This window comes from Anguilla anguilla, chromosome 16 (genome assembly GCF_013347855.1).
Source record: "Anguilla anguilla isolate fAngAng1 chromosome 16, fAngAng1.pri, whole genome shotgun sequence".
NCBI lineage: Eukaryota > Metazoa > Chordata > Actinopteri > Anguilliformes > Anguillidae > Anguilla > Anguilla anguilla.
In genome coordinates, this window is record NC_049216.1 from 26889916 (window position 1) to 26916400 (window position 26485).

Here is a 26485-nt window from a genome sequence, read left to right on the forward strand (position 1 = left end):
GGGACGTGGCAGACGTGGTTTTGAGGCGGCTGGCGCTTTGGAATCTGAGCCTTTCCCTTCTACGCGGAGAGCTGGATATGCCGTATTTATCATCTTTATTCCTGGAAGTTTGAGGCCCACTGCAAACAACAGTGTGCTCCTGATAAATGGGCCAGTCAGTGGTGTGCAGCCACCTCTTGGGGGGAAACAAGACAGCTATTTAGTGGCTGAGCAAGACTTATCGCTTTTCTTTTATTGTTTTCAAACTGCACAAAGGGAGATAAAGCAGAGTGGAGGCAATTCTTGGAAGAAGAAAAAAAACAAAAAAAAAAAAAACAATCTACGGGAGTGTGTCCTGCACACAGGGAAGAGCAGATGTTCTGCTGAAAAGCACCGCTATTTTCCAAAACGCGCGGCTGAAGTATGAATGCCGCCCGTGCTGAAAGTCACTTTCGCCTTTCTGTGTTTTCTCATGAGCAGCACGCAGAAAATCATACGGCAGCCTTTAGAGAAGTCTGAAGAGCAGGAGCGCATTCCTTCATTGTGTGCAGCTTCTTAAGGATACATCGCTGGATAGAGCAAGCTGTGCTGTGGGAACGTCTAAACCAAGGTTTAGAGGATATTCATTATTTCATTTTATTAAATAGTTCATTGAATAATTCAATTTAATATCTAAAAATGAATCCCAAAAGAGTGATGATCCAGTAGTGACAAAATGACGGTATGGAGTTACCTACTCCCTCCCCAGGAGGAGCTGTGAAGACCAGTATCATTGTTTTAGCCTTCTGAGATGGCAGGTTATACTAATACCAATGCAGTTTCAATGCTTTTTAATTATTTTGATGCATAGCATAGCAGTTCAAAGCGGAAAGCAATTTTGTTTGATCTTGGGACAGAAGATTTGATTTAGGTAAGGAATGTTTCATCAAAGTCTATCCTGTGTTTTTTTTTTATTATACAAGTGTACAAAGGCAATCAATTGCATAATTTCTAACCAAGTAAAAGATAAAACAGAATTTTGTGGAATTATTGGTATTTATTAGTATTATTAACAACAGGTTAGCATCCAATTATAACCAACTGTATTGACTTTCCTTTGCTTAGCGTGCACTAGTAGTAGCACCTCAGTGTTCTTTCAAACTGTCATAGACCCTTTGTGTCATTTACTGACCTCAGACTAAGCTGGCCAAACTGTGTGGTATAATCAATCAATACAAATAAAATTATTATTCTGCTTTTAAAACAAACTGACACCAAGCACAGTCTTCTGCTTGAAGGACCAGTCAAGCAATGCTCTGGCTGATCTGATCTTTACATGCTGTATTTCTATTTTATTTTTCTAGACAGACCACCAAATGTAGTTGTAACCAAATGTATTTTGCGTTTTTATTAAATAGAATTTAAATACCATTAATATATCCTTTGTTATTCGGACTGTTGTAGAAGATGATAATAAGGGCCTGTCTCCTTACTGTATTCGTGTGTGGTCATTTCCAGTGTGGAAATGGGACAGTCACACAGAAGGCCTGGAGAAACGGCGTTGGGGTAGGGAGCGCTGGAGGTTGGTGCACAATGGGGTCAGGGTAAGAAAGGGAAAAGACTGAGTCCCCCCCAGCCCCCATGTCTCTGCCCTGGTAGACGAGCATATGTAGGCTGACAGGATGACATTGCTGGTGGGGGAGCAGAGCGCTGGGCATCGAGGCCCTGATGTCTCACACCCTGACAGCTGATGGAGGAGATTGGAGTCAGCGCCCTGGCAACAGTCAGCTGTAAACGCTGTGCACTGCTTTACCTGCCCCGAGCACTGCACCCCACCCTGTAACCAGACTTTACCCCACCCCATCCCCTCACTTTACTCCCTCATCATCACAGCACCCCACCCCATAACCACACTCTACCCCCTCTCCAAAAACCACTATCATCACTGCACCCCACCCCATAACCACACTCTACCCCCTCTCCCAAAACCACCACCATCACTGCACCCCAACCCATCCCCAATCTGACCTCTGCCCCCCAATTTCCTTTTACCCTCCTCTCCCAAAACCACCATGCTCACAATGCTCAGTCTGTGTGTACTGCATGTGAACACAGTGACTGTATTTTTTAATTACAGGAGTACCTTATGCTATGGTGTTGGATGCTGTGTTGTGTTTAACACGCTCTTTGTAAGTATTATTGGCTCAGCGCAATGCTGAGCAACTGATGTAAGTCAAATGGCATTTGACATCACTATATATTTTCCTTTAAACATAGAGGATGTGCCAGATTGGATACTGCACATACAGATGTCTTCCCTCTTAGATTTCATGAACCCGGTTGGAAATGTTTTAAAGGAATCCTTTTAACAGCATTTGCCAGGCTGAAATTCTTTCTCTGAAGTGTTATTTACATTTATATTTCCATGTAAATAGCGTGTTTGAAACCCAAGAGCGGGTGACATACGTTATCGCGACTGCAGAAGTAAAGAACATGCCAAAGAGAGAGAGGTGATGTGACTGATTACATCCCTTCATGCACAGGTCCGTGTGAAACCTGTCTGTAAACATTGTGTATCTCCATAGTGCACGCGTGTGTTTGTTATGAAATCCTGTGCTTCCTGTGGTTCAGTAAGCCCAGAGCTGACCTGAATATCTCAGGTGTAACTGTATGTCTGTTATGTGTTGTAACTCACAACACTCTTGCATGCAATGTTATACTGCCATGCCGTAGCAGAATTTTTTATGAATTTGAGTGTTTATAGTTCATACTCATCTCCAGTTACAGGATGCTTCTAGCTACAGGAAACCTTTTTTTCCTGTCTGGGACCCCTGGTTTTTTTACTCACTGCTTGTAGAACTCTTGTAACGAGGGAGGGGGGTTCTGTCTTGTGTATAAAGGCCCAGTACTGAACACACATTATGACCATTTTTGCACCAGCACTTTGGGGACCCCGTAATTACATTAAAATTCACTGTTAGCCTCTGCGCAGTGTGCTGTAATGTCCTCCTGAATCTAAATTCCAGGTTCACTTTATACATTTGATTGTGCTAAGGGGAAGTAGAAAAGGACTCTCCTGTTTTTGACCACCGGAGAAGTGCGATCTCATTAGCAGAAAAATCATCTCTTAATGTGTGAATGTTTCCCCGTGTTTAATTTTAGCAGATTTCGCGGCAGACGGATCCTCTGGCTCAAAGGGCTGCTGCTTTTTCTCTCACCTTCTGACTTTGTGCCTTAATGAGGCGCTCTCCAGAGTTCTCAGCCTTGAGCCTTTCGTCCAGTTCTGTCCATCATCGTGCCGGTCCAGTCCAGGGCTTACTGTGAGGAGAGGGCTCGTGAATTTGGGAGTTAAGGTACAAGCAGTGATGGTGGTTACTCAGTCTTACCGCTGGGCGCCTGATGTGATTTGTTTTATAATCCTCAGGCTTTGATTGATGCTTTCAAATGCCTGCAGATTGCATTATAAACAGAGCTACATTATCACTGCTATGCCTAGGAGAGTTCTGTTTTCTTTTAAAAATAGATATAGTCTATTTTAGGACCTTGAATACTTTGCAGCTAATTATACATTTATGCAGGTTTTTGAAAAGAAAAAAACTGAATACAAAAGAAAGAAGACAATGAGATCAACTGATAAACCACTGGTTTGAAGATGAAGATGGGCTTCCAACCATTGGCCCATGTCCTTTGGGTACCAACAGTGTCTAGAAGATGCCATACTGCCCTCTGGTGGTCACTTTAGAAAATTATTAAACAATTTTCCATCTGCATTAAACAACTTCGTCCTTTTTAACACGCGCCGTCACATTTTTAACAAAATACAACAAGTTTAGCACTACAGGCAGTGGTGTAAAACAAATACTTCACTAGAACTTCCATAGATGAGCTCTGTTCTTTAAGACAGTTTCAGCAGTGATGGGGTGATAATAAGAAATAATATTTTCAGAAATTAAACTTCCTGTGGTGATTCATATGGTGATTCATATGGTGCCAGTGCTATGTATTATTTTAGTCCTGAGCTGTTTAAATTGGGAACAGGGCTGCAGAGCTTGCCTGTGTGTCATAAGAAATTATTTCATGTTAGTGCATCCATTGGGGAAATGCTAATCTTTAATCCATTTTTGCTTAATTTGTCTTGTAAATAGGAGACTGCACTGCATGGCTGTGGAATTCAGTTCTGTAGCAAAGGTGAAGATTTCTTGGACTCTGATTGGTTTTCTGCACCTGTTTGCAAGTGATATGCTCAGTGCTTTTCATTCCCCACGCTTTCTTAGCCTGCACTGTCACTCAGCTGTTGGTAGTTTCATTATAACTCCACGGCTGGCTAATCTGAGTGGTCTATGAAATGCTGTGTTGAGTATGGCTCTATCACACAGTTGCTGTGTTGGGCTGCTATATTTCCATGTGCCAGAAATTTGTCTGCTTGTTTATGGTGAAATTTAATTCTAAAGCTTTCATTAGGCTCTAAACAGAAATGTCCAGTGGACGAAATATTGCTTTTTGAGAATTGGTAATGGTGACATTTTATTCTGGAAGTATGCCAAAGATCCACTTGGATTTCAGTATAAAGAAAAAGTTACACAAAAAAACTGGATAGGATAGGTTTAGGAAACAAATACTAATTTGTTTAGGTTCAATACTTTCAAATATCATAATTTTCATATTGGTCATCTATATTTACCTTGCTCAACAGAAATAGGAGTATTCACTGATTGTATCAAAATGAATAACGTAAAATCATTGTATTTTACTAGAACTTTGTCTGGTGTGAATGGGGTTCTCAGACACAAATTTCCAATGGGCAAAATACAAGGAATGGGTAGATATGGAGTGGACCTATATGGCCTTGTCTTCAGTATTTCTACGATTTATTTAGCTGTTTTCGTTTGCTCTTTGTCCATCATTGTAGTTGTATTGTCTGGCTGAGGATACACTTAGGCAAGACACACCCAGTTTCACACATCAAACATTTATCGGGATGAACTCAAAAATAGCCCACTGGTGAGTACCGCAAACCCAATCCCTGCACGGAGGTTAATTGTTCACATACAATGGAAAAAAAGTACGTAATATTTTAGTCTGAGTAGATTTTAACTCCCTGGTGTGGCCTGAAGTGCTTACCATGCTCATTGTTCATTTCTTGATAAATGTTTTGGATGCAGTTGAAATGACTCTATTAGTCAAGTCAGGAAATAGTGCGTGTGCATTCGGGGATGGTGTAACTTGGGCGAATGCATGAGAAAGGATTAGTAATGACTAACGGTGGGCAGCCAAGTACTTCCTGTGAGATTAAGTGCGATGGTGCCCTGTGCCCGCCCCCTCCCCCCCCCTACCCCTGCTCAGTGCTTGGGAATGTGGCTTTTTGTGGAATGAGAGGCTGGGGTTCCTAGAGGGGGGGTGCAGCATTGAGCTGTGGAGGGGCTGGGGTCGGGCCGGGCCCTGCCAGCTGTTCCCCCAGCGTGACAGGAGCAGGTGCCGCAGATTCCTCCATGTCTGACTGCTGGATCCCGCTCCTTTGCCACAATCATTCCCAGTGCCTGACCCAGCCCACAAAAGCACCCTCTGCTGCCATAACTCACAGGGCCCCATTCAGGCATGGCACAGCACACACACACACTAATCTGTTACTGTGTCAGTTAGGGTTTCACTCTTGTGTCTCCATTGAATGGCATCAGCTAGAATCAAATTCTCTCCTGATGGTCTGGGTTCTCATTTAGAGTCTCCATCAATCACATTAAAGAGGCTCAGTGATCATGTGTTACCACCAGGGGTCGAGGTTGAACTAAACAGACAAGGGTCTGCGATCTCTTATTGGAATAGAATAAGATATATTGCATCTCACTTTACTGCATATACACTGTACACGCATGCATGCACACAAGCATGCACGTATACACCCACACACACACACGCATATACTCACACACACGTTGTATATTTTGCAATAGGGTGAGATACTTTCCTGACCTATACGAATCCCAAAGACATCCTGTTTTAACTGTGAATGAATCAGACTCATCAAATCATGGCAACTAAAGTAAAATTGCTATGAATGTATGTTTCTTGGGATGTAAGTATTGCAGTAACACCCAATGTTTTATTTCTAACTGTAATAGTTTTTATTTATTTATTTATTTATTTATTTATTTATTTATTTATTTATTTATTTATTTTTTATTTTTTTTAAGTATTTTACTTAACAATTTACTGCTTTCGTGACAATGCACTGCTTCTTAAAAACATCTTTGGTCATGTTAATAAATTTTGGTAATGTTTTTTTATTTTTCTTTTTACACATTTGCTTAACCAAGTGTGCAGTTATGACATTTGGGGCTTTAAGAGGAATGTATGGGGAACTAATGGACTTTAGTACTATAACCATTTTAATGATAAAACAGGCTTAATGTTACTGAACTAGCGTTAAGTAACAGAGAAGATGGTTTATCAGTGAGTCATCCATGTTAACCTTTGTCATCATCCAAAATAACCTTTCACCCCAGGCGCCCCAGGAGCACACCTTCAGGAGCCGCGGTGATGAGACGGGTCAGAGATTGATGGGCGTGGAGAATGGGCCAGCTACTCGCCTCCCCATAGCTGAAGTAAAACAATCGGCACTCAGACCTGTGTGTCAATCAAACAATCCAAGAGCTCACAGGAGGCAAGAGAACCGAGAGGCTGAGATCCGAAAACAAAGGGAGAGTGTGTTCCCCCACTTTATCTTTTTAAGAGCAGGGTAAGTGAGTACAGAACAGGGGGCTGAAGGGTTTTTCGAGTGGAAGAACCATATGAGTGAGAGGACTCGGCTAGGACCTGAACTTCAGAATGGTCCTCTCAAACGTGAGACCAGCTGCTATGCCTCTGTTCATTCTGCCTGTCTGCCTGCGTGTGTGTGTGTGTGTGTGTGTTTGTGTGTGTGTGCCTGCGAGCGTGAGTGAGTGTGTGTGTGTGTATGTGTGTTTGCATGTGAGTGTGGGAGCATACGCATGTGTGCGTATGTGTGTACCTGAGAACTTGTGTGTGTACCTGCCAGTGTGATTGTGTGTGCGTGCCTGCCAGTGTGAGTGTGTGTGTATGTGTGTGTGTGCCTGTGAGCATGAGTGTGTGTGTGCCTGGGAGCGCGAGTGTGTGTGTGTGTGTGTGTGTGTGTGTGTGTGTGTGTGTGTGTGTGTGTGTGTGTGTGTGTGTGTGTGTGTGTGTGTGTGTGCGCGCGCCTGCAAGCGCGCGTGTGTGTGTGTGCCTGCAAGCATGAGTGTGTGTGTGTGCCTGCAAGCATGAGTGTGTGTGTGTGCCTGTGTGTGTGTGTGTGTGTGTGCCTGGGAGCGCGAGTGTGCGTTAGGGGCTTGGGTTTCAGCCCTCCCATGCACCTCCAGTGCACATGTGCTGTCACTCATCCTCCCAGCACACATCCTGGTGAGAGAGAGGGGTTCACGTATGAGACATTTGGCTCTGTTCGCCCGTCCTGCCAGGAACACCGTGTGCCCCTCAGACAGCTCTGCGGCTAGACTCCCCGTTCTGCCCTGCCAGGAAGTTTTTGGAGGGGTAGAGAGTGTCGGAAGTGGAAGCAGAAAATGGCCATCGGGTTTCAGACGTGGTTATGTGTGCTGGTGGCTGTGATTTCTCAGGTAGGCATTTTTTAAACTCCTCGTTACCTGCTATTCGTTTGTAGTGCAGTGCAGCTACAATGTGGTCCTGGAGGGCCGCAGTCCATAAGTCTTTCCCATTCTTTTTAAATATTGAACATTTCTAGGAGAAAACTTCAGAAGAGAGTTAAATATAAGCTATCTATTCTAAATGTGAACTGTGGTTACATTTCTGAATGAAATGAAAACTGAACGGAACCCGAGTTCCACGGGTCCATGGCGGGCTTCAGAGTTCACTCCTACACAAAGAACTCTTCAATTTTCTTTGTGTTTTATTTTTCATACACAGTCACAATACAACATGATGAAATTTCAACAATGTTTGATTGACTGGTCTAACACCCACATGTTATTGAGTTTAGATGCTTCATTCAGGAGAGCTGGAATAGCCCATCTAATCAAGCTGTAGTGGTTTGTGTATCATAAGTATTAATAATAAAGATTGCATATGGTTTGGATAAATGCTCTCTTTTGTTTTATCATTTGTCTAAAATTTTAAACTGTTAACACAGCTTTCAACAGCCACATTATTGCTCTTAACATTAAATGTTAACAATACAAACCAAAAATTTACCAGCCTAATTGCAAATCCAATAAATTACCCTCACTGTTTACTGCTGTAATAGAACACAGGCCATTTAGTGACAGATATGGCCTTCAGTTCCTTTCATAGAGGAGGGCTGGCAATGAAGACATACAGAAATTTAAAATGTGTGATCCTGTGCAGACTTCAACAAACTGGTGATTAAAGGCACTGTATAAGTATGAGTAGCATGTTATCATTTGATTTGGATCTGATTGGATTTAATCAGAGAACTGTTGTGAAGTACGCAGAAGACTTCATGGGCATTACAAAGCAAGGAAGGGTCTGTGATGCTCTCATGCTGTAGAAAGATCTCCCTACTTTTCAAATAAAATGGAATTGCTAGGCATTTAAATAGAGCACTTACTTAAAAAAATTAAGAGCAACAGGGAAGTACATTTTTACCTAAACCATGTCAAATAAATGAGAAGAGGTATTATATTAAAGTATGTATTAAGGCATGTGCTGAACAAAAATAAACTTAAGCAGTCATGCACCATGTGCATTCCAAGGGCTGGTAATGACGACTTGGATCATAGATCTTCAAGGAAGCTGGAGACCTTTGGCATTTGGCTGTTCATTTACATTGATCTAGTCACCAGGCAAACCTATCAGGCAGTGAATATATAGGGGCAACGTACAGTCGTCTATAATCAAAATAGTCACGAAAAGAGACTTTTGAAGCACCTAAAGATTATAACAGTCAACGAAGGGAACATTTTCCAGAGAAAGTTTGTGTTCTGAGTGAAAACGCCGGAGGCTTCTCTCATCCAAATGGACAAAAGGCACTGGGGTTTCACAACAACAAGACCCAGAAGGTCTGATCTCTTTCGGATTCAGGGCCGTGGAAAAGGCCCAAATCGCACGTTCAGCAGAATCGCAGGCTCATTTCGAGTGTGGGCCCTTTGATTGCAGGCGATGATAGTGGACAGCTGTTCCCAGATGGGTGCATATGCTGTTTGTCCTGTTTCCTAATCCGTGCTGAGGCAGGAGGAGGCAGGCTCTCCCGGACCGTGAAATCAGGGATAAATCCCAGCCCTGAACACTTGGTGTTGACTCAGTGCTAGACAATTCCTCAGTGGAAACAATCACTCACAGCAGATGGAGAATTTCTGATTTATGTATATTTCTCCTGCTGCTTTCTGTCGGGTCACTGAGAGTAACTTGTATTCCATTAAACCCATGTGCTTTAGAGTCTGTGCTCTACAGGCAGTTTGTTTTGTGATTTCATTGTCGGCATCATTTTTTTTAATAGTATAATCAGCCTGCCAGGATTTGATTTTCATTTCTCACAGATAAAATCAGTATTTACTTTCGGCACAAACAGATTTTTGAAAATAAAAGGCGAAGGAATGCATAACCTCTGGGCGAATGAAATCATGTCCAAGCAGACTTTAATGAATCATATTTGTTTGATGAGAATAACATCTGGAAGATATCATTTTTCATACAAAAACTACAATTGTGAGTCAGTGCCTGCATATAATATATATACTGCAAGTTGGAAAAAGCGAATAAAAATGGATAAACAGGATTCTTAATGAACTTTTTAACCATTTTTTAACATTAACCTTAATGTCAACAGTGAAAAAAAGTTCTGCAAAAAGAGTGCCAGCAAAGTATCTAAAAGTATATTGAAACATGAGGTTTTAGCCCCAGCATAGCTTTCACAATGATAATAGCACAATTGTCATCAAAAGTCAATGCAGCGCATTTAGTCAATGCAGTAATGCACTAATACTTGTAGGGCTCAGGTGCTATGAGTGGTGATATGAGCAAGCACCTATGGTTTGTGAATCAGCTTCCAGCTTGTCACCAGTCCCTTTCAGTGTCAGGTTTTACAGGCTATGAGGGACTGTGAACCGCGCGTGGGAACATAACCACTGTACTACTGTACTACTGTACTATGGCCACAGGAAGCAACTGTTTTCTGTCAGCCATTTCCTGCTGGTCCACAGCCAGAGGCGGACAGAGTGCTAAGCAGCACATAACGTCAAAAGATATGTCAGTGCATTCTGGACTAAAGCAGAGGATGATGCGCTTATGGGGAATATGAGTGCTTATGTGATACATGGACAACCTCCCACCCAGAATAATACACACAGGCACAAATGCAGATGAAAGACATTGCTGGTGTTTCCATAGGAACCAGCCAGCGACTTGTCCATCCTCACGTTACGTTAAGTACGCTTTAGTAGTCCTATAGGACAGCATCACTGAAATCCGAGCCACATGTAATGGATTGGAAGAGGCAGTTGCACACACTACGGTTCCCAAAGTCAGCAAGCAAAGTAATGTAGGGCAATTTTTAAACAGTGTGATGTGTGTTCAAGTTTGGTAAGGGAAAAGGAGAAGTTGCATTTTTTTAAACATGGGTGGCCTTTGTAGGTTTATTTGGATTGACTATTGTTCTGGGTGTGTTTTTAGTGGGTGGCCCTATGTTGTTCCTAAAAAGGTCTGTGTTCATGATTACAAATTAGCACAGACATCAACAAACATCAGTGAAACAGCAAGAGGTTTTGGCATCATTTTTTAGTGGCAATGCTGTTTCAGTCTTTATCTGGATTTGTTTCATTTGTCAGTCTTGTGAAGTTAGCATTTATCAGAATTTTACTAAAATTATGTATATATAAACCTGTAAAAATGTACAGCATTATATTCTACAATCTCTAAATTCCAGTGTTTCATTTCTTTTTTATCTCTGAATTTATACATGCGCCAGTTCAAACGAAATGTTTTCAGAACAACAAATTAAAACAAAATGTTTAAATCTGCAGCTGCGATGCTTTTGTGCCATGGAGCCGCATTGGTACAGGCAATGTGCACTCTGTCTTACATCAGACAATGATTACAGCTGAATCTGGGGAAATAGTGCTTTTCCAAGGCCGAGTGCACAAAAAAACATGCTAACCGTTATGGCTTTCAATGACAGCCCCCGATAAAATGGTAATTGTAGGAGGGGGTGTTAAATGCATTTTACATTTGCATTTTGGCATTTAGCAGATGCTCTTTTTCAACTTTCATTATTTTTGAATACAGTCCATTTATGCAGCTGAATGTTGAAGTGCAGTGGCAGTGCTCCCCCTGGGAATCAAATGTACAGTCCTGGATTTACCAGGCCCAGTGGCATACACTGGCACAGACGCAGAATTGGGGGTGCTGGTGTTTTCTCACTGAGCATATTTATCAAATTCTGTACTGAATGGACTGGGTGTATTTTCCCTCCGACGTGAATGAAGTAAACGCCAGGCTTTCATCTCCTCCATTAAGACTGTTGTAATAAAAGGGAACATCTGCTCCACTCAAACAGAAGAGCACAACCCGGTAAGCAGAGGCAGAGGGGAGGCGGCCTCATCGTACCGAGGTGGCGACTGACCGTGAGAGCAGTGGCACCTGCCCGCCTCTCAGCCGCCAATTCTGCCCGGTGCGCCGGGAGACTGGCATGGGTTGGGCATTCAGTCCTGCGTTCTTTGTGCCTTCTGTAACCATGGCGATGCCAGCCATTTCACTCAGGGATGTACCGCTGCTCCTCCATTCATGACGGATTTGAATAATTTCCCCTGAAAGACAATGTCTTTTTGTGTCATTTGCACATTTAAGAAGACTGTGCACATACATGTATATGTGCAATTAGCAGTCATTGTACCTCGCAGCATTCACCATCAGTGTAATTAGCCTCAAATAAAAGCTATTATCTGTCTTGGTGGTGAAATAGTGCCCAATGAAGCCTCTGGTTACACCTGGAGGACTTTATAACATTCTCCGAATCCTGTCATTGTTTGTTAGTATTAATTAACATAAACTATGGCGATATCTTTATCACAATGAATTCAATTGTCTTATAGGACACAGTTTTTGTTCGTACCTAGACTTATCGACATTGTAGAGTTCCCACACTCGAAAGCAGACAGGTACTGGAATGTCCTTTACAGAATGAGACACAATGCCCCGGCTTGGTTCAGCTGCTGGGTTTCATTCACAGAATACATAAATGAATAGTGGGAGTCTAACTTGGCAAAAGGACAGATCTCATTCAGGGCTGGCACAGAAAGACGGCAAGAGACCTCGAAGACATTCCCCACCCCCGCTGATTACTGTAAGCAAGACCTCCTTACCCACAGTGCTTGGCTAGAGAAGTATTTTCAGCGCCGTTTCATGTTATCACCTCCGACCGTAAACACTCGTCCCTTTCCAATAAAACTATCGTGTGTGAGCCTCTGGCTTGAGCTGATACCGAACTGAACTGCATTTCCCATTAGCACCTTTGCAACATATGAATCATTTTGTCTAAATTTACTCTTAGTAGCAGTGCTACCTCTATTCTGCAACCCAATCCAAAAACCTGCATCCGACAGCCCGTTATCTCTGGTTCCTGTACCCAAGGTGTGCATGAATGTCTGTTAATAATTTAAGGTTAGATGTGAAATAGGGAATGATGGTTGACTTTTCATTTCATTGCTTCAGAATCTGTATTTGTTTCAAATATTTGAAGTATTGTGCCTTCCAGTAACAGTGAGGAAAGTCCCCCCTCCCCCCATGATGGTGTGAAATGTTCACGATGTGAGTACGGACCTGTTGGTATGGTCCCAGTGTGCGAATATCTGGAAAAAGCCCCCAAAAGCAGTTAAACGGTCACACAGCCTGGAGACAGCGGTATCATCTGTCTCCCAGTTCGTTAAAGAGGTATAGGGCAGTTCACAGAAGTCTGCTTCTTATCAGACCCTCAAATGAAAACGGACTGTTTACAAGGAGTCAGCAAGCGTGATGAAGAGACAATGTTCAGTTGCAAAACATCCGATTGAATCAGCATTTTGTGAACTTTAGGTTCTCCATAATGCAATGTAATCATGTTTTATATTATTGGAAAACTGATGTCATGGGGAACAAGTTGGTATCTTTAGTGGTGGGGTGCAGGCTAAAGATCTTTACATTACATTACATCTTGATACCTGTGGATCAGCACCCAGCCAGATACAAAAGTTAACCCAGTGTGATATGCTTACAGAGGTAGCAGAATCATTGATCTATAGTGTTCGGCCATGATTGCGTCTTTATTTGATGACTTGGTGTTCTGCTTTGAACTTTATGTATATAAGGAGAGAAGTCCAATGGTTCGGGGAGACTCGTCCACACAGTCTCCTGCGGGTATAAGCCTGTTCACGTATAGCCATTTCACCACTCGCATTTTGCACCATTGTATATTGCCATTATTACTAGACACACCAAACACTAAACTGCATTCATTTTAACCTGGAATTCCTCTATGACTCTTACCGCGGCACACCTAGCAGTTTTAAAGTCCTAGCATACACATAGAATTTAGGATATCTGCACCCCGTTGTCACTCGCCTATACACTAGTGTCATAGCAGGATACGCAATTGTATTTATGTAGGCTACACAAGCCAAAGACACGTCCGCATCTACCAAGCTAGATAGCTATTCGTAAAAAGCCACACTACTGGCAGACAGCAGTCTCCTCCATCTGTGCATCACTGTTAGCACAGAGGAAAGATTAACAAATTATTTTTGCAGTCAGATAACTGGGATAACACTAAATGAATCTTGTTCCAGTAGCACTGGGCAAGACTACATGCGTTCCTTTGCCACTCAAATACTTTCGTTGTTTGGTGTATCTGAGGGGTTTCTTACTGTTGGTGACCCCGACGTGGTAAGTTTTGGTTTCTTGCTGTTGGCGACCTCGAAGCACTGTTTGGTGTATCTGAGGGCCTTTGTGCACATCCGCTAATTGATAAGGTGACACCTTGCAAATGTGGTCTCTCTCTCTCGGACTGCTAAAGACATTAAAAGACCTTTGATGTGTGTCACCCACAAGCCTTAGACTTACAAAGATTATTGTTCTAATACTAATTAATGTTTTATATTCACTGTAGACAAGAAAATATAAAAAAAATCCACGTTGAATGCTTTTGTTGAAATAGCAGTGTGATATATACATATATTTGTCAGCGACTCCTATCGAATTAGGAGCCACAGTCTGGCCTATGAGTATAAACACCCTGGGTGAGTGCGGGAAGAGTGAGTGTTTTGTCGAAGTACTGTGGCAATCTAAGATTAGTCCTCCAGCACAGCTGCGCATGCCACTCATCCCTGGCATTCCTCGCCAGCTCAGCAGAGGCATGGCGCAATCCACAACAACGCCCGTGAAATTGTCTAAATATATTTAATTCAAGCAAATATTCCAAGCTGTTACGTAGCTTTGCTCTTCTGCCTACTCTGTATTTGTGAATTATGAGAATTAAACTAATGTGGTAACAAAAATAAATAATTATTTAGTAGTTATTTACCAATAAGGTAAAGAATTATATTTAGTGATTGATGATTAGTTAAATTAGATTAAATAATGAATTAATGATAGTAATAAAACAAAGATTCATATCAATAATTATATGATTATGTAATTATGAAGGCTTCTGAAAATTCTGCAATAAATGTAAAATAGAAAATAATAGAAATCCTAAAATATTACAAAGGAAAGACCAATCAAAATAATGCTTTGTGATCATGAAATGATGAAGATATGGGTAAGGAATTCATTTGATGGAATGACCTGATGCAGGCAAAGCTGACCGTGTCAAAACTAGTCCCAGACTGCTTAGTCAACCATAGGTGCCACTATAGACTTTAAATGTGTCTCATTTTAGCAAATATTAATCTATTCGCAAGGAGTCATTGTAAATCTTTGTAAATGTTTAATACGTTGTTATAGATTAATATTCTCCATTTGGATGTATCATAAACTATCAGACTTGTGTTTTCTTTTATTTGCTTACTGTGTGCTGTGATTTGGCTAAGGACAGGACAGGAGGTATTTGCTGAGCGGTTGTTCGGGGGTGTGAATGTGACTTGTGTTGTTCTTGGGTATGCATGTTGCATTGCACATGAAAGCGGATATTCTGGGGAAGCCCCTCCCACTGGTGTGGAGGTCAGGTGCAAAGCGGCACATAAAGGAGGTGCTGTGTGCGGGAGCCGGGGCCCGGGTCCCCGAGTGGGGAACTCCAGGGGCCCGCTCCCTCATCAGACAGCTGCCGAGGGGGGGCGGGCCCCGCCCCGACTGGGTGTGAAACCCGAACCCTAATCCCTCTGCCCCCGCTGCCCGTGATAGCCTGTGGATTCCGCATTAGGGACGGGGCAAGAGGTCACCATTCCACGGGAGTGTGGATCGGAGGTGCCAGCTGCACCCAAGCTGCCGCAGAGAGGCTCCGCTAAAATTAGCGACGGCTGCAATTCCGTTCTTTTTGAAGGTTTGCAAGGAGTGATGGGAAAATCGGAGCTTGTACAAGCACAGAAAATGCCGAATGAAGATGCTGAGTGAATGTGGTCTGACAAGATTTTGGATAGAGAATAATCAGAGACATGTGACATTTTTGGCATTTAGCAGAGGCTGTCCTCGAAAATGATGTTCTTTTATGTACAATCAGCATATCCAGCTGGACATTCACTGAAGCGATTCAGGTTTAGTACTCAACAGGACTTGAACTTCTGCTCTACCTGGGAACCTCAGCTTTGAGGTTATGAGGTATGAGTAGAGTTCCCTGATCATTATGTTGCAGTGCTGCCTGTATGGCCACCTCAGTCAGTTGGGACGCTAAGGAGTAATTGTGTTCCCTCATTCCCAAAAATGATATTTAAGTTTCACTTAAACAATAAAGGTCAATATATCATAGGAGGTACATGTTTACATCTGCTCCATTGTTAAAATTACTTGGCTGTTACTTGCTTTTTCTTTGAAATGTAATTGATGCTATTTGTGAGGTATGTGTGCGTGTTGAGGGGCGGGGGGTGTATGTGGGTGTGTGGTAAAGGAGTGCACTGTGTGTTTTTAGACATACAAAGCTGTTGTGGATTGATCTGTTTAAAAGTGTTTGGTATTTGTGTGATATATTTTAGGCCAGCTGTGTCACCAAGACGGGGCAGCAGGATCCAAACCCAGCTGTTTTGTACCCATGGAGACGGGGAACAGGGGGCAGGGCAATCACGGGCCTCAGCAGAGTCAAAAGAGACTGGATCATTCCCCCCATCAGAGTCTCCGAAAACAGCAAGCAAGTCCCTGAATACCTGGTCCAGGTACCTGTGTGCTTCCAAGGAACTTGCACTTCTCTCTGATATCCTTCACAGTTCCTGACCATGCGTTGTCCCTCTTCCAGATCAAATCAGACAAGGTTTTCACCAGTGAGGTCATCTACAAACTGGAAGGGCCAGGGGTAGACCAGGAGCCTAAAGACTTCTTTGAAATTGAGGACCACACCGGATGGATCAAGAGCAAGATGCCCCTCGACAGAGAAAAACACAGCAGTTTCAAGGTAAAGCCAGCGAGGAAATGCTGTAGAGCAGGGGTTACCCATCCTGACACCGCCCCTGTGTTGAGATGCTAGTTTTCATTCCAGTGAATGTCTGTATCCATTAAAATATGTCCTCAACTTCTCCCATAAGTTTGTGCATAAACAGTTATCTGCATAATGCAGGTGAGGCTCAATGCATTTGCTTTGCCTTTGAACTCCACAAATGGTTTAATTTCCAGGAGTCCATACTTTCAGCATTTAGGGCCGCTGATTTCAGCCCATCACTTAATTAATTAAAGATGTTAACTCATTTGCCATAGCACATTACAGAAAATTAAAGCTTTAATTGTCTCAGAAGTGATCTGATTAAAAGTCTGTGAATAAATGTGGACTGTTCATTCTGTCTAACATGGATATCTGTTTCTGATATTGCGTGGTGTTAAGAGAATAAGTCATCCCTCACTAGAAATGATGTGTCTGATTAAAACAATTAACAGTCGAAAATACTTTTAAAAAATTTTTAAAAATCATAATCGTGGCTGGAATGAAAACCAGCGCACACCAGACGGCCCAGAACCAAGGACTGAAATCCTCTGAATAGCCAGTTACTGTCCTGTGAGCAATAATCATTTCATTAACCCACTGCCAGAAGTCATAAATAAAGTGACTGCCATCTACCATTGGACTATTTCCAGCAAATAAATTAATTAAAGTAGAGTACCCTTAGGAAAAAGCACAGTTTTGAAAGAGAAGGCATGATGCTTTGAGACATCTTAAAACTTTGGCAAAACAAACTATCTATGATTTACCATAGTACTCATATTTTTTAATGGCAGGGTTATTAAAAACCACATAGTGAAATTGATGTACATTCTGAAAGCATTGAACTTTAATCAGTTTTACAAATTGTACTAATTCTGTCTAAAGCATTAAGTGTCACTGCCTGGTGTTCCCCAGCTCAAAGCCTTTGCCCTGTCACCAAGTGGAGAGCGACTGGAGAGCCCGTCGACCATAGAGATTGTGGTGTTGGACCAGAATGACAACAGGCCAGACTTCACCCAGAAACAATTTGTCGGATATGTCCCAGAATTCTCTATACCTGGTAGGGGTTTGACAGTCTCCCGAAGTCCAATAAGAATTCTAGAACTATATAGTTATGTAATATCAAAATGTAGTTAATAATGGGGGGGGGGGATGGGGCACTAACGGTGCCACCCAATACAGCGTGATAATATTAGGGGGTCCATTTGATGTTGTTGCAAGGTTTGGGGTAAGTCCGCGTCTGTAATGCCTTGATTTGTTCCAAACAGGTACCGCTGTCACAAATGTGTCGGCGACAGACGCTGACGACCCAGCGACGGAGAACGCAGCGCTGAGCTACTCCATCATCCGGCAGGAGAGCATCCCCCCCCTCCGCGTCACCAAGACCATGTTCGGCATCAACAACCAAACGGGGATGATCTACACGCGGGACGTGGGCCTGGATCGAGAGGTGGGAGGAGCTACGTGCCTCTTCAGCCTATCAGTCGCAGTCCCAGTCTAACTCTTGATCTATCTTGGATATTAGTGAAATCAGGGAGAGATGAAGTTCGTGTTTTGTGCAGGCTGGTTTACAGCCAATATGTGGCCTTATACCAAGGTGGCATGGAATACTGTGTTAGTTTTTTCACCTGACCTTCCTGCATGGCTGAGTATGGTCTTCCTGGTGTTCTCTGTAGGAGGTGAAGGCCTTCAAACTGACGCTGCAGGTGGCTGATATGTCCGGAGAGGGACTGTCAGATGTGGCTTCTGCTCTCATACACGTCTCAGACATCAATAACAACGCTCCTCAGTTTGTCTCTGACCACGTAAGACTCATAAACTCTAACCACACACTTTAGTTTACCCCATACCTGTTTTATCACAATTTCTGATGTTTCATACATGAAATAACTATTCTATAAATCATGAATTTCTGTCTAATTTGTGTAATTAAGTTTATGGCCCAATATTATCTTAACTCTTAGAACTCCAAAAAAAATGAAAATATTCTTTCTACGTGTGAAAGGTTGATTAACATCTTATAAAGTAATGTAGACTATGACTGAATAAACCTGATTGTATCAGTTACAGTCATGGTGTGTATTCAAACCTGGTTGGATAAAATATACATTAATGTCAATAAACCATCTCCTTGGTATCTTTACTTTAATCTGTAATGCAACTTGTATTAACCTTTAACCTTAAATCTGTGACTGCAGTACACAATGATAGCTGTGGAGAACAGAATTAAGGAGGAGATTGGCAGAGTCAGTTCAACTGACAACGATGAACCAAACACAGAAAACTGGAGAACTAAGTATACCATCGCCCAAGGGGACATGAATGGGCACTTTTCTGTCCGAACAGACCCCACCACAAATGAGGGAATTATATCTGTGGTGAAGGTAAGATATTTTATCATTGGATAAGGAGTAATGGGGATTCCCTTGACACAATTAGGGTTTTTGTTGAAATATTCACATTTAAAAAGTAACACTTCTGTTGGGCTGATCTGTGCCTGAAGTGAGGCCACAACACCATCTACTGGCAAATAATGGAACTGCATTGGTGCAAAATTGCCTGAAGACATCAACAAACATCATAATCTTTACATGATATGTATTGGATTATGGAGTATGATGCATGGATAGTTATCTCAAACAAGAAAATAACATAAGAATCTATGTCATCAGAATGTCAAATAATGACTTTTCTGAAATGAATAGGAACAGAAATGCAGGGGCAGGATTAACATAGATGGACAGTTGTTTCCTGTTCTTGTCATTGCCTACTCTGTAACTTTGAGATCAGATGTTTTTAATGTGAGCCTCTACACTATGAGTCTCAGAGTACATGTATTTTTTGTTCTGCCAATGGTGATGTTTTATATTAGCCATTTGCTGCTGCTTAACCCGTAGACAATGAATATCAGATGAACTGTTTCCTCTTGTTCAGCCTCTGGACTATGAGTCTCAGAAGGAGCATCAGCTAATCCTGACCATCGAGAACGAGGCTCCACTCAGTTCCAAGGCACCCCAGGAGGCCGCCAGCAGTGCCACGGTAACCATCATAGTGACCAATGAAAATGAGGCCCCGCGCTTCATAAAAGACCCAATCAGGTTGGAGGCCCTGGAGTCAGCTGCTCCAGGAACCACACTGGCCCAAGACATTGCCTTTGACCCTGACAATGCAAAACTGAGGTATGTGTGTCTCCCACTCTGAATTACGCTTGGAGAAAACCTCTAATGTCCTGAACTCAGAGCAGCAATACTTTAATGGGTCAAGCCAGTGACTGGAATGAACTTTCTGTTGACTACTCATGCTTCACTGCAAATTAAATAAAATTGAAGTCTATGTCCTGTTGCTATTCTCATTTAGGCATTGGCCAAGTATTTCAGTTTTTCTGAGATGTAAGACCAAACACTGTTAAGATCTGAGTTATGATAATATCAAAAAAAGTGCTACATAAGCCTTTTCTGCAGTATATGCCTTTGAAACTGAGAAGCTGTTGTAGTTTGCTGGCGCAATACAATATTTATTGTCTAAACAAATACTGTATTGTCTCCTAATCAGATATGAAGTTGAGTATGACCCTGAGGAGTGGCTCTCAGTAGACCCTGAAACTGGAGAAATCAGAACCCAAAAGGCATTCAACCTGCGGTCACCCCATGTTAAAAACGGCATATACCATGCTGTGATCAAAGTTACAGACACTGGTGAGAAATGGATGTGCTTCTTTTACGTTTGACCAATGAGATGGTGTTCATTGTCCCTTCCAAAGTAGTCAGCCTCACCTCGCCATGTGTGCGGTACATAGATTATCTTATTGATTATCTTAGGCAAAGAACAGCAGGATAAATCCATTTTTGTCCCATCAGGGTTGAGTTTGGACATTTTTGCAAACAAGGACCATGCATATGGATTTGAGTTCACCACGTGAGAAAATAATAGTTCATTTAACCCATATTAGAAACAGTGAACAGTGTGCTGGAGGGATTGATAAAAAATAACTGTTCAATGTTTCAGTGTTCATTGTTCTTTTTTGCACATGCTTCATGTTTTCTCATATGGTGTTTTTCACAAAATGACTGAGATTTGGATTAGAGGCTCAGTCCAATTTCAAGTTGTTGTTGACATCTATTTGTCATTTTTATAGTACCTCCCCAGGAGTATCTGTCAGAATGAAAACCAGGAAGTGACGTTCTGATTGGTGTGTTTCTCCCAGACCTGGGCGGTGTCTCCGCCACAGCCTCCGTGGAGCTCACGCTGCAGGAGACCAATGACTTTGCGCCGCAGCTCTTCCCTCTTAGCGGCACCGTGTGCCGCAACTCCGCCCATGCTGGCCTTCTCCTGAGTGCCAAAGACCAGGACCAGGCGCCCCAAGCTGAACCCTTCACCTTCCAGCTCATTTCTGACTTGGAGGGAGCCCTCAACTGGACCGTAGTCCAGGTCAACGGTAAAGCCCCAGCATGTGACAGGATTCTACTGCAACACACACACACTGAATCGGGAGATAGTATAATAATTGTTTATTGTGTCTCCTTAGATAAATCTGTCTTGCTAGGTAATGATGGTGAAAAATTGACTTTTATGTACCTATAGATCAGAGAATTTCTTGCTTTCTACAATTTTCCACTTTAACCAGGAAATTTGAAAATGGTTTTTTTTCAAGTAATAGATGCATGCTTACATTACTGGGGTCCTCCTGCATAGCTTATGCTTTATTTGTCCTTGGTTCCGATTCTGTACACATGCCAATTATGTTAACGGAATCTTAATAATAATAATAATAATAATAATAATAATAATAATAATAATAATAATAATAATGTTACAACTGCTGATCTGTAAAAGTTAATTGAGCAAATAAAAATATGTGGTAAAATGGCAGGAAATCGAACACAATAAAGCACCAAACATGTTTGAATCATTGGTTTCCATGCCAAAGTCTAATCCAGCACAAGTGCAATGGAAATATGTCCGCTTGGTAAAGTACAATTCCAGTCATTGCAGCGATGAACAAAACATGTGTGTTTCTCTCCTTTCCTCTTTCTCACTCTCTCCGTCCCCCAGAGACACACGCAGTCTTGCAAACTCTGACAGAGGTGGAGTCGGGCCTGTACTTTCTCCCAGTCTTAGTGTCTGATGCGGGCACGCCCACTCTCTCCGCTGCCAGCGTGGTCAATGTGACGGTGTGCCACTGTGACCAGGCCGGTGAATGTAAGGCCATTGCGGCAGCATTCCTCTCCACTAAAGTGGGGCTCAGCTTCGCCGCCCTACTGGTCATCATCGGCAGCGTCCTGCTCCTGCTCTGTAAGCGTGTGCATGTATCCACGTGCATTCTCACAAGCATATACTGTACATATCTTATGTGCGTGCATGCACACATGCAAATGTATGTGAATGTAAATATTTTAAATATATGACACATACTTGGACAAAACAAGGCTTCACTAAGAGTGGTTTTTTGCTACACATTCTCCCCTTGTTTAGTTTTTTAAGTTTACAGCCCTTGTGAGTTTGAGTTTACAGATACTGACTGAGTTTGAGTTCTGTGTTCTGTCTGTGTTTTTCAGTACTGCTGCTCCTGGTGGTCGCAGTGGGGAACTGCAGACGGCATCACTTACAGAAGGGAGCGCTTTTAGGAGGGGTGTCAGATGATGACATTCGTGACAACATTCTGAACTATGATGAGCAGGGCGGCGGAGAGGAAGATGAGGTTTGAGCACGCACTTGACCGAATCTGGAAATTACCGAGGGTTTTTAACGCCACTGTTACCTCACTCACTTTATGCCACTTAACACTCATCATATATTGGTAATTGCTGTTAATTAGTTTCCAAAGTGCAGACTGTATGACGCAGTCACAGGAAATTAGGGTTTAACGGTGGAATTCTTGATGTCTTCAACATTTACTATAATTGGTATGGTGCATAATGTCATATATTTTATGTCTACGTCTAAATTTACCCAGATTCATACCCAATCTATATTCAATATTTTCTTATTTGTAATCAGTCAAAACCTGCTCTTTTCAGAATGCATACAACATTGAGCAGCTGAGGAACCCCAATGAGGTGATCCCCCCTCCAGGCTCGGCCCTGCCTAAAGGGAAACAGCCTCTCCGAAAAGACGCCCCCCACAATTTACCCTCCCCTGCCTACCCACGGAAAGCCCCAGGAGACCCCACTGACATTGAGGACTTCATCAATGACGTAAGGACTGGTTTTTCTCCTCTGAAGGTGGAGCTAAGCTTTAATGTGTTTAAACTATTTTAGAATACTTATTATAAATGCATTTAAAAATTGTGTATTTGAATTCAGTAATATATTAGAAAATAGTGTTTATATAGCATCTGATTTCATGTATTTGAAAATTAATTCATATGCTTCACATCTTTACTTACAACATATTATATCAAAAACTCTGAAAATAAGTGGGGATTGTAACACGGTACTATCACAATTATTACTATGTTTAAGGTTTGTATGAAAAATAATTATTTTCTTGCAGCTATCTCTGTCACTAGATTTGAAGTCTTTGAAATATAATTTATATCTATTTACTAAATTTATTTTTTAAAAATAGAATATTACTATTTTTATTTCTAATACTTTTAGAGTTACATGAAACTGTAATTTCAAATTGAATTATTGAAATACTCATACATTTTACTCTGGATTGGTTGACGTTTGTCGTGGAGTGCTCACAGAAGGACAGGATTTGGCAGGCAGTTCTTTGGCTAGAGTGCCTGGGTGTGGACCAGTTATTGTTTGTGTGTCGCCAGGGCCTGGATGCAGCGGACAGCGACCCCAACGTACCGCCTTATGACACGGCGCTCATCTACGACTACGAGGGGGACGGGTCCCTGGCGGGCAGCCTGAGCTCCATCGCTTCGGCCAGCTCGGACGGGGATCACGACTACGACTACCTCAATGACTGGGGACCGCGCTTCCAAAAACTGGCCGACATGTATGACCCACGTTAGAGAAGACGCCCAGACCAAACGTTCACCCCCTCGTCTCCCTCTGACAACCAGTTCCCCACCCTTACTGCTCCAAACCCGTCCCACCCCACTCAGGAAAGGTCTGAACTCTTGGTCTTCCCATTGGGAATGAAGCAGGACTCACAGTTGAAGTGATTGGTTAATGCACAATGCTTTTGCCCATGAGGATAAAGGTACACTGACGAAGGTCAAGTCCAGTAAATGATGGAAATCATAGGTGTTGCTTTTCAAGAATCTGTTCATTTTCTGAGAGGAGCTGATGTGACAGCAACATGCATTGCAATGACATTCAGCGTGTTGTTGATGCGGTTTGGAAGAAGTTAGTCTTATCTAAACCATATAGGTGTTTTGTGATTTACAATCATATGATTTGACAGTAAACTTTCAAGCGGTGGGAAGTCTTGGATTGTAAGATGTCCAAAAACAATTGGAGAAGTTATACAGGTGGGACAGAGGGGGCAAGGTAGGGAAGGGGCGAGGTGGGGCAGGGTTAGGTAGCCAAAAACCTGAAGCCAGACTAGCGAGGAATGGGCAGAGAGGGCTGGTGGAGATTCAACATTTATTGAGGCTGATTTTTTAATACTGAAATAAGTATAGGGGACTGAGAGAAGCTCCTAAAATCCCCAATAAATAAATACAAGTAAAAAAAAAAAAGGATTCATTAAAGTTCACTGTTGCCAGTGCACGTGTATGAATAACTGAACGGGTTTACATTGTTAGGTGACCACAAGGGCTAGGACACCTGAGTCAGGAGTTTGGAATGCAGTCAAGTACTTATAAACAAACAGTACTTAAACAATAGTAGTGTTTAAGAGAGCTTGAGAAAGGGTAGAGAAAGTTGTTTCTGTGTGTCCTGCCCTCTTTGTTCTTTTGGAGTTTGGGAGATAAATCTTTGTATTCAGATTGAGGAAAGTAATTCTGGATAATATGAAGAAGAAGGGGAGAAAAGGTGAAAAGAACCGCCTTTGTCTTGGAAAAACGTATCATATATTTATTGATATTTTCTTCATTTTTAATATTTGTATTCATTCCATTTTACCTAACAGTGCTCAAAGAACACAGACCACAAGCACTACATGTGGTTTGTAGTAACGATACATTAGTAAGCCATTTCAACAAACCTCCTAATTGTAATTATTAAATACTTCTATCACTTGTTTTTATAAATGTTATGGAAGTGTCTGTATATTTGATTTAAATGTCACAAAGGGAAAAGGAAATGACACGTGAGCTTTAATACTTTAGTACTTATGTGTAAAGAGTTTGAGAAAAATAGTGTAAAGAAATTTCTCCTGATTTATGCCAGCCTTTGTGTCCAATCACTTCTCTGTTTAATGGATTTATTCAGTACTTGCACAACAATCAGACTCCAGTTTAGCAATCATTCATTATGGGGATTCATAAACATATGAATATCCAAAAATTGTATGATGTCACGTGAGCATACATACAAAATAAAGTGGAAGGGCATTTATTTTCTGAAAATTTAACAAATTATGTTCAGAGAATTCTGATCGTATAAATATCCACAAGTATGTCCAATGTATGAAATCCTACCTTTTTCGAGTTTGTTATATATGAACTACTCAGAAATATGTTTGTCTGTTTCTACAAATTAAACTTAAAATCTTGATACAATTATTTTTTTTTTTTTGAAGATTTTTAAGTTTAAAATCAAGGTTAAGGTTAAAATCAAATTATCTGTTACGTTTGTTTCTGTGTTTGTTTTTGTAACAGCACATTGAGCCATGACCATTATAATACAAGTTTACAATAGGAGGCCCTGCATGCATAATTCTAATTGATTTCCTTATTTAATTTAGCTACAGCATGCCTGTGTGAAACAGTTTTGGGTACGGCAATGTAGTTTAAAAAATGAGGCCTTCTAAATATCAATTATTTTGTCACAGTATTTTTGAGACGGTATGGGCACAATTAATAATATTGACACATTACATTATATTACAGGCATTTAGCAGACACTCTTATCCCGAGAAATGTACACAACTTTTTACATAGCATTTACATTGCATCCATTTACATCTGGATATGTACTGACACAATGCAGGTTGAGTACTGTACCTTGCTCAAGGGTACAACGGCAGTGTCCTACCAGGGAATCAAACCTATGACCTTTAGGTTACAAGACCAGCTCCCATTACACTACACTGCCGCCCTTGTCAAATGCCATATGAAGTAACAATAATACATGCCTCATCCTAGCCAGATACAGTGGTACTATAATAGAAGCCATTAAAATAGCTTAGCTCAAGTCTGAATGCAAGTTGGACAGACACACCTGATGAATACGATGTGTCCAGGGTTCAGGTATAATGAACAGCTATATTATGTCCAGGGTTCAGAAATAATGGATACATACCAGGACCCTGGACACAATATATATGTCCCTGACAACCTGAAATAGCTACTAACAAGCCTTTTCCTCCTGCCAGCTTGGTAGGCATGCCATTGAAAAGGTCTTTTCCAGGAGATGTTGCCCTATTATTGCTATGGAGGCAAACGGACGAGGACAAGGATGAAAAACATAATGTGGATCTGGGCCTGGTTCTGCTACTCACAGCGCCTCTCATTTGGGAGTTTGAAAAATCAGGGAGTGACACTGCAGCTGTCACCACCATTGCTAAAGTGGGTGAAGAGTACCAAAATTTTCAACGTTTTTCAAATTTTAAGTACTCCCTAAAATATGAAGCAGAAATCCGGCAGGTCTACACACTGTCTTTTCTGGCTGCCCAGAAAAGTCTGAATCCTCAGAGGAGCACTACTATTGCACCTCAATAGTAGTGCAATAGTAGTAGTGCAAATCGGTTGTAAAAAAATAGATCATATAAATAATGGCAGCAAAGTAAATCGGAAATAATGTAAGGAAAAAACTTGTGATAAAGGCCTTCATGGCACCCTAAAACATTAGGCAAGTAAAATACAAGCCGTTGCTACATACAACCAGCAGGGCGCAG

At 41.8% G+C, this 26485-nt stretch overlaps 1 protein-coding gene across 1 annotated transcript; it reads left to right on the top strand.

The window, feature by feature from the left end:
* Positions 1–1970: 1970 nt before the first annotated feature.
* On the top strand, positions 1971–25141 carry LOC118214837 (cadherin-15-like). Its single transcript, XM_035395098.1, has 17 exons — positions 1971–2501; positions 3121–4146; positions 6459–6691; positions 7425–7580; positions 16092–16268; positions 16349–16504; positions 17441–17585; positions 17794–17975; positions 18202–18330; positions 18724–18909; positions 19460–19704; positions 20078–20220; positions 20730–20960; positions 21578–21817; positions 22081–22223; positions 22543–22719; positions 23292–25141. Exons 4-17 carry the CDS (start codon positions 7527–7529, stop codon positions 23490–23492), a joined length of 2409 nt encoding a protein of 802 aa, XP_035250989.1. The 5' UTR covers positions 1971–2501; positions 3121–4146; positions 6459–6691; positions 7425–7526; the 3' UTR covers positions 23493–25141.
* The last annotated feature ends 1344 nt before the right edge of the window (positions 25142–26485 follow it).

Coding starts and splice junctions, on each gene's coding strand:
- LOC118214837 (XM_035395098.1), top strand. CDS start 7,527: ATGGCCATCGGGTTTCAGACGTGGTTATGTGTGCTGGTGGCTGTGATT. Junction 17,976..18,201: donor ACGTGGGCCTGGATCGAGAG/GTGGGAGGAGCT, acceptor TGTTCTCTGTAG/GAGGTGAAGGCCTTCAAACT. Junction 21,818..22,080: donor CAGCGTCCTGCTCCTGCTCT/GTAAGCGTGTGC, acceptor TGTGTTTTTCAG/TACTGCTGCTCCTGGTGGTC.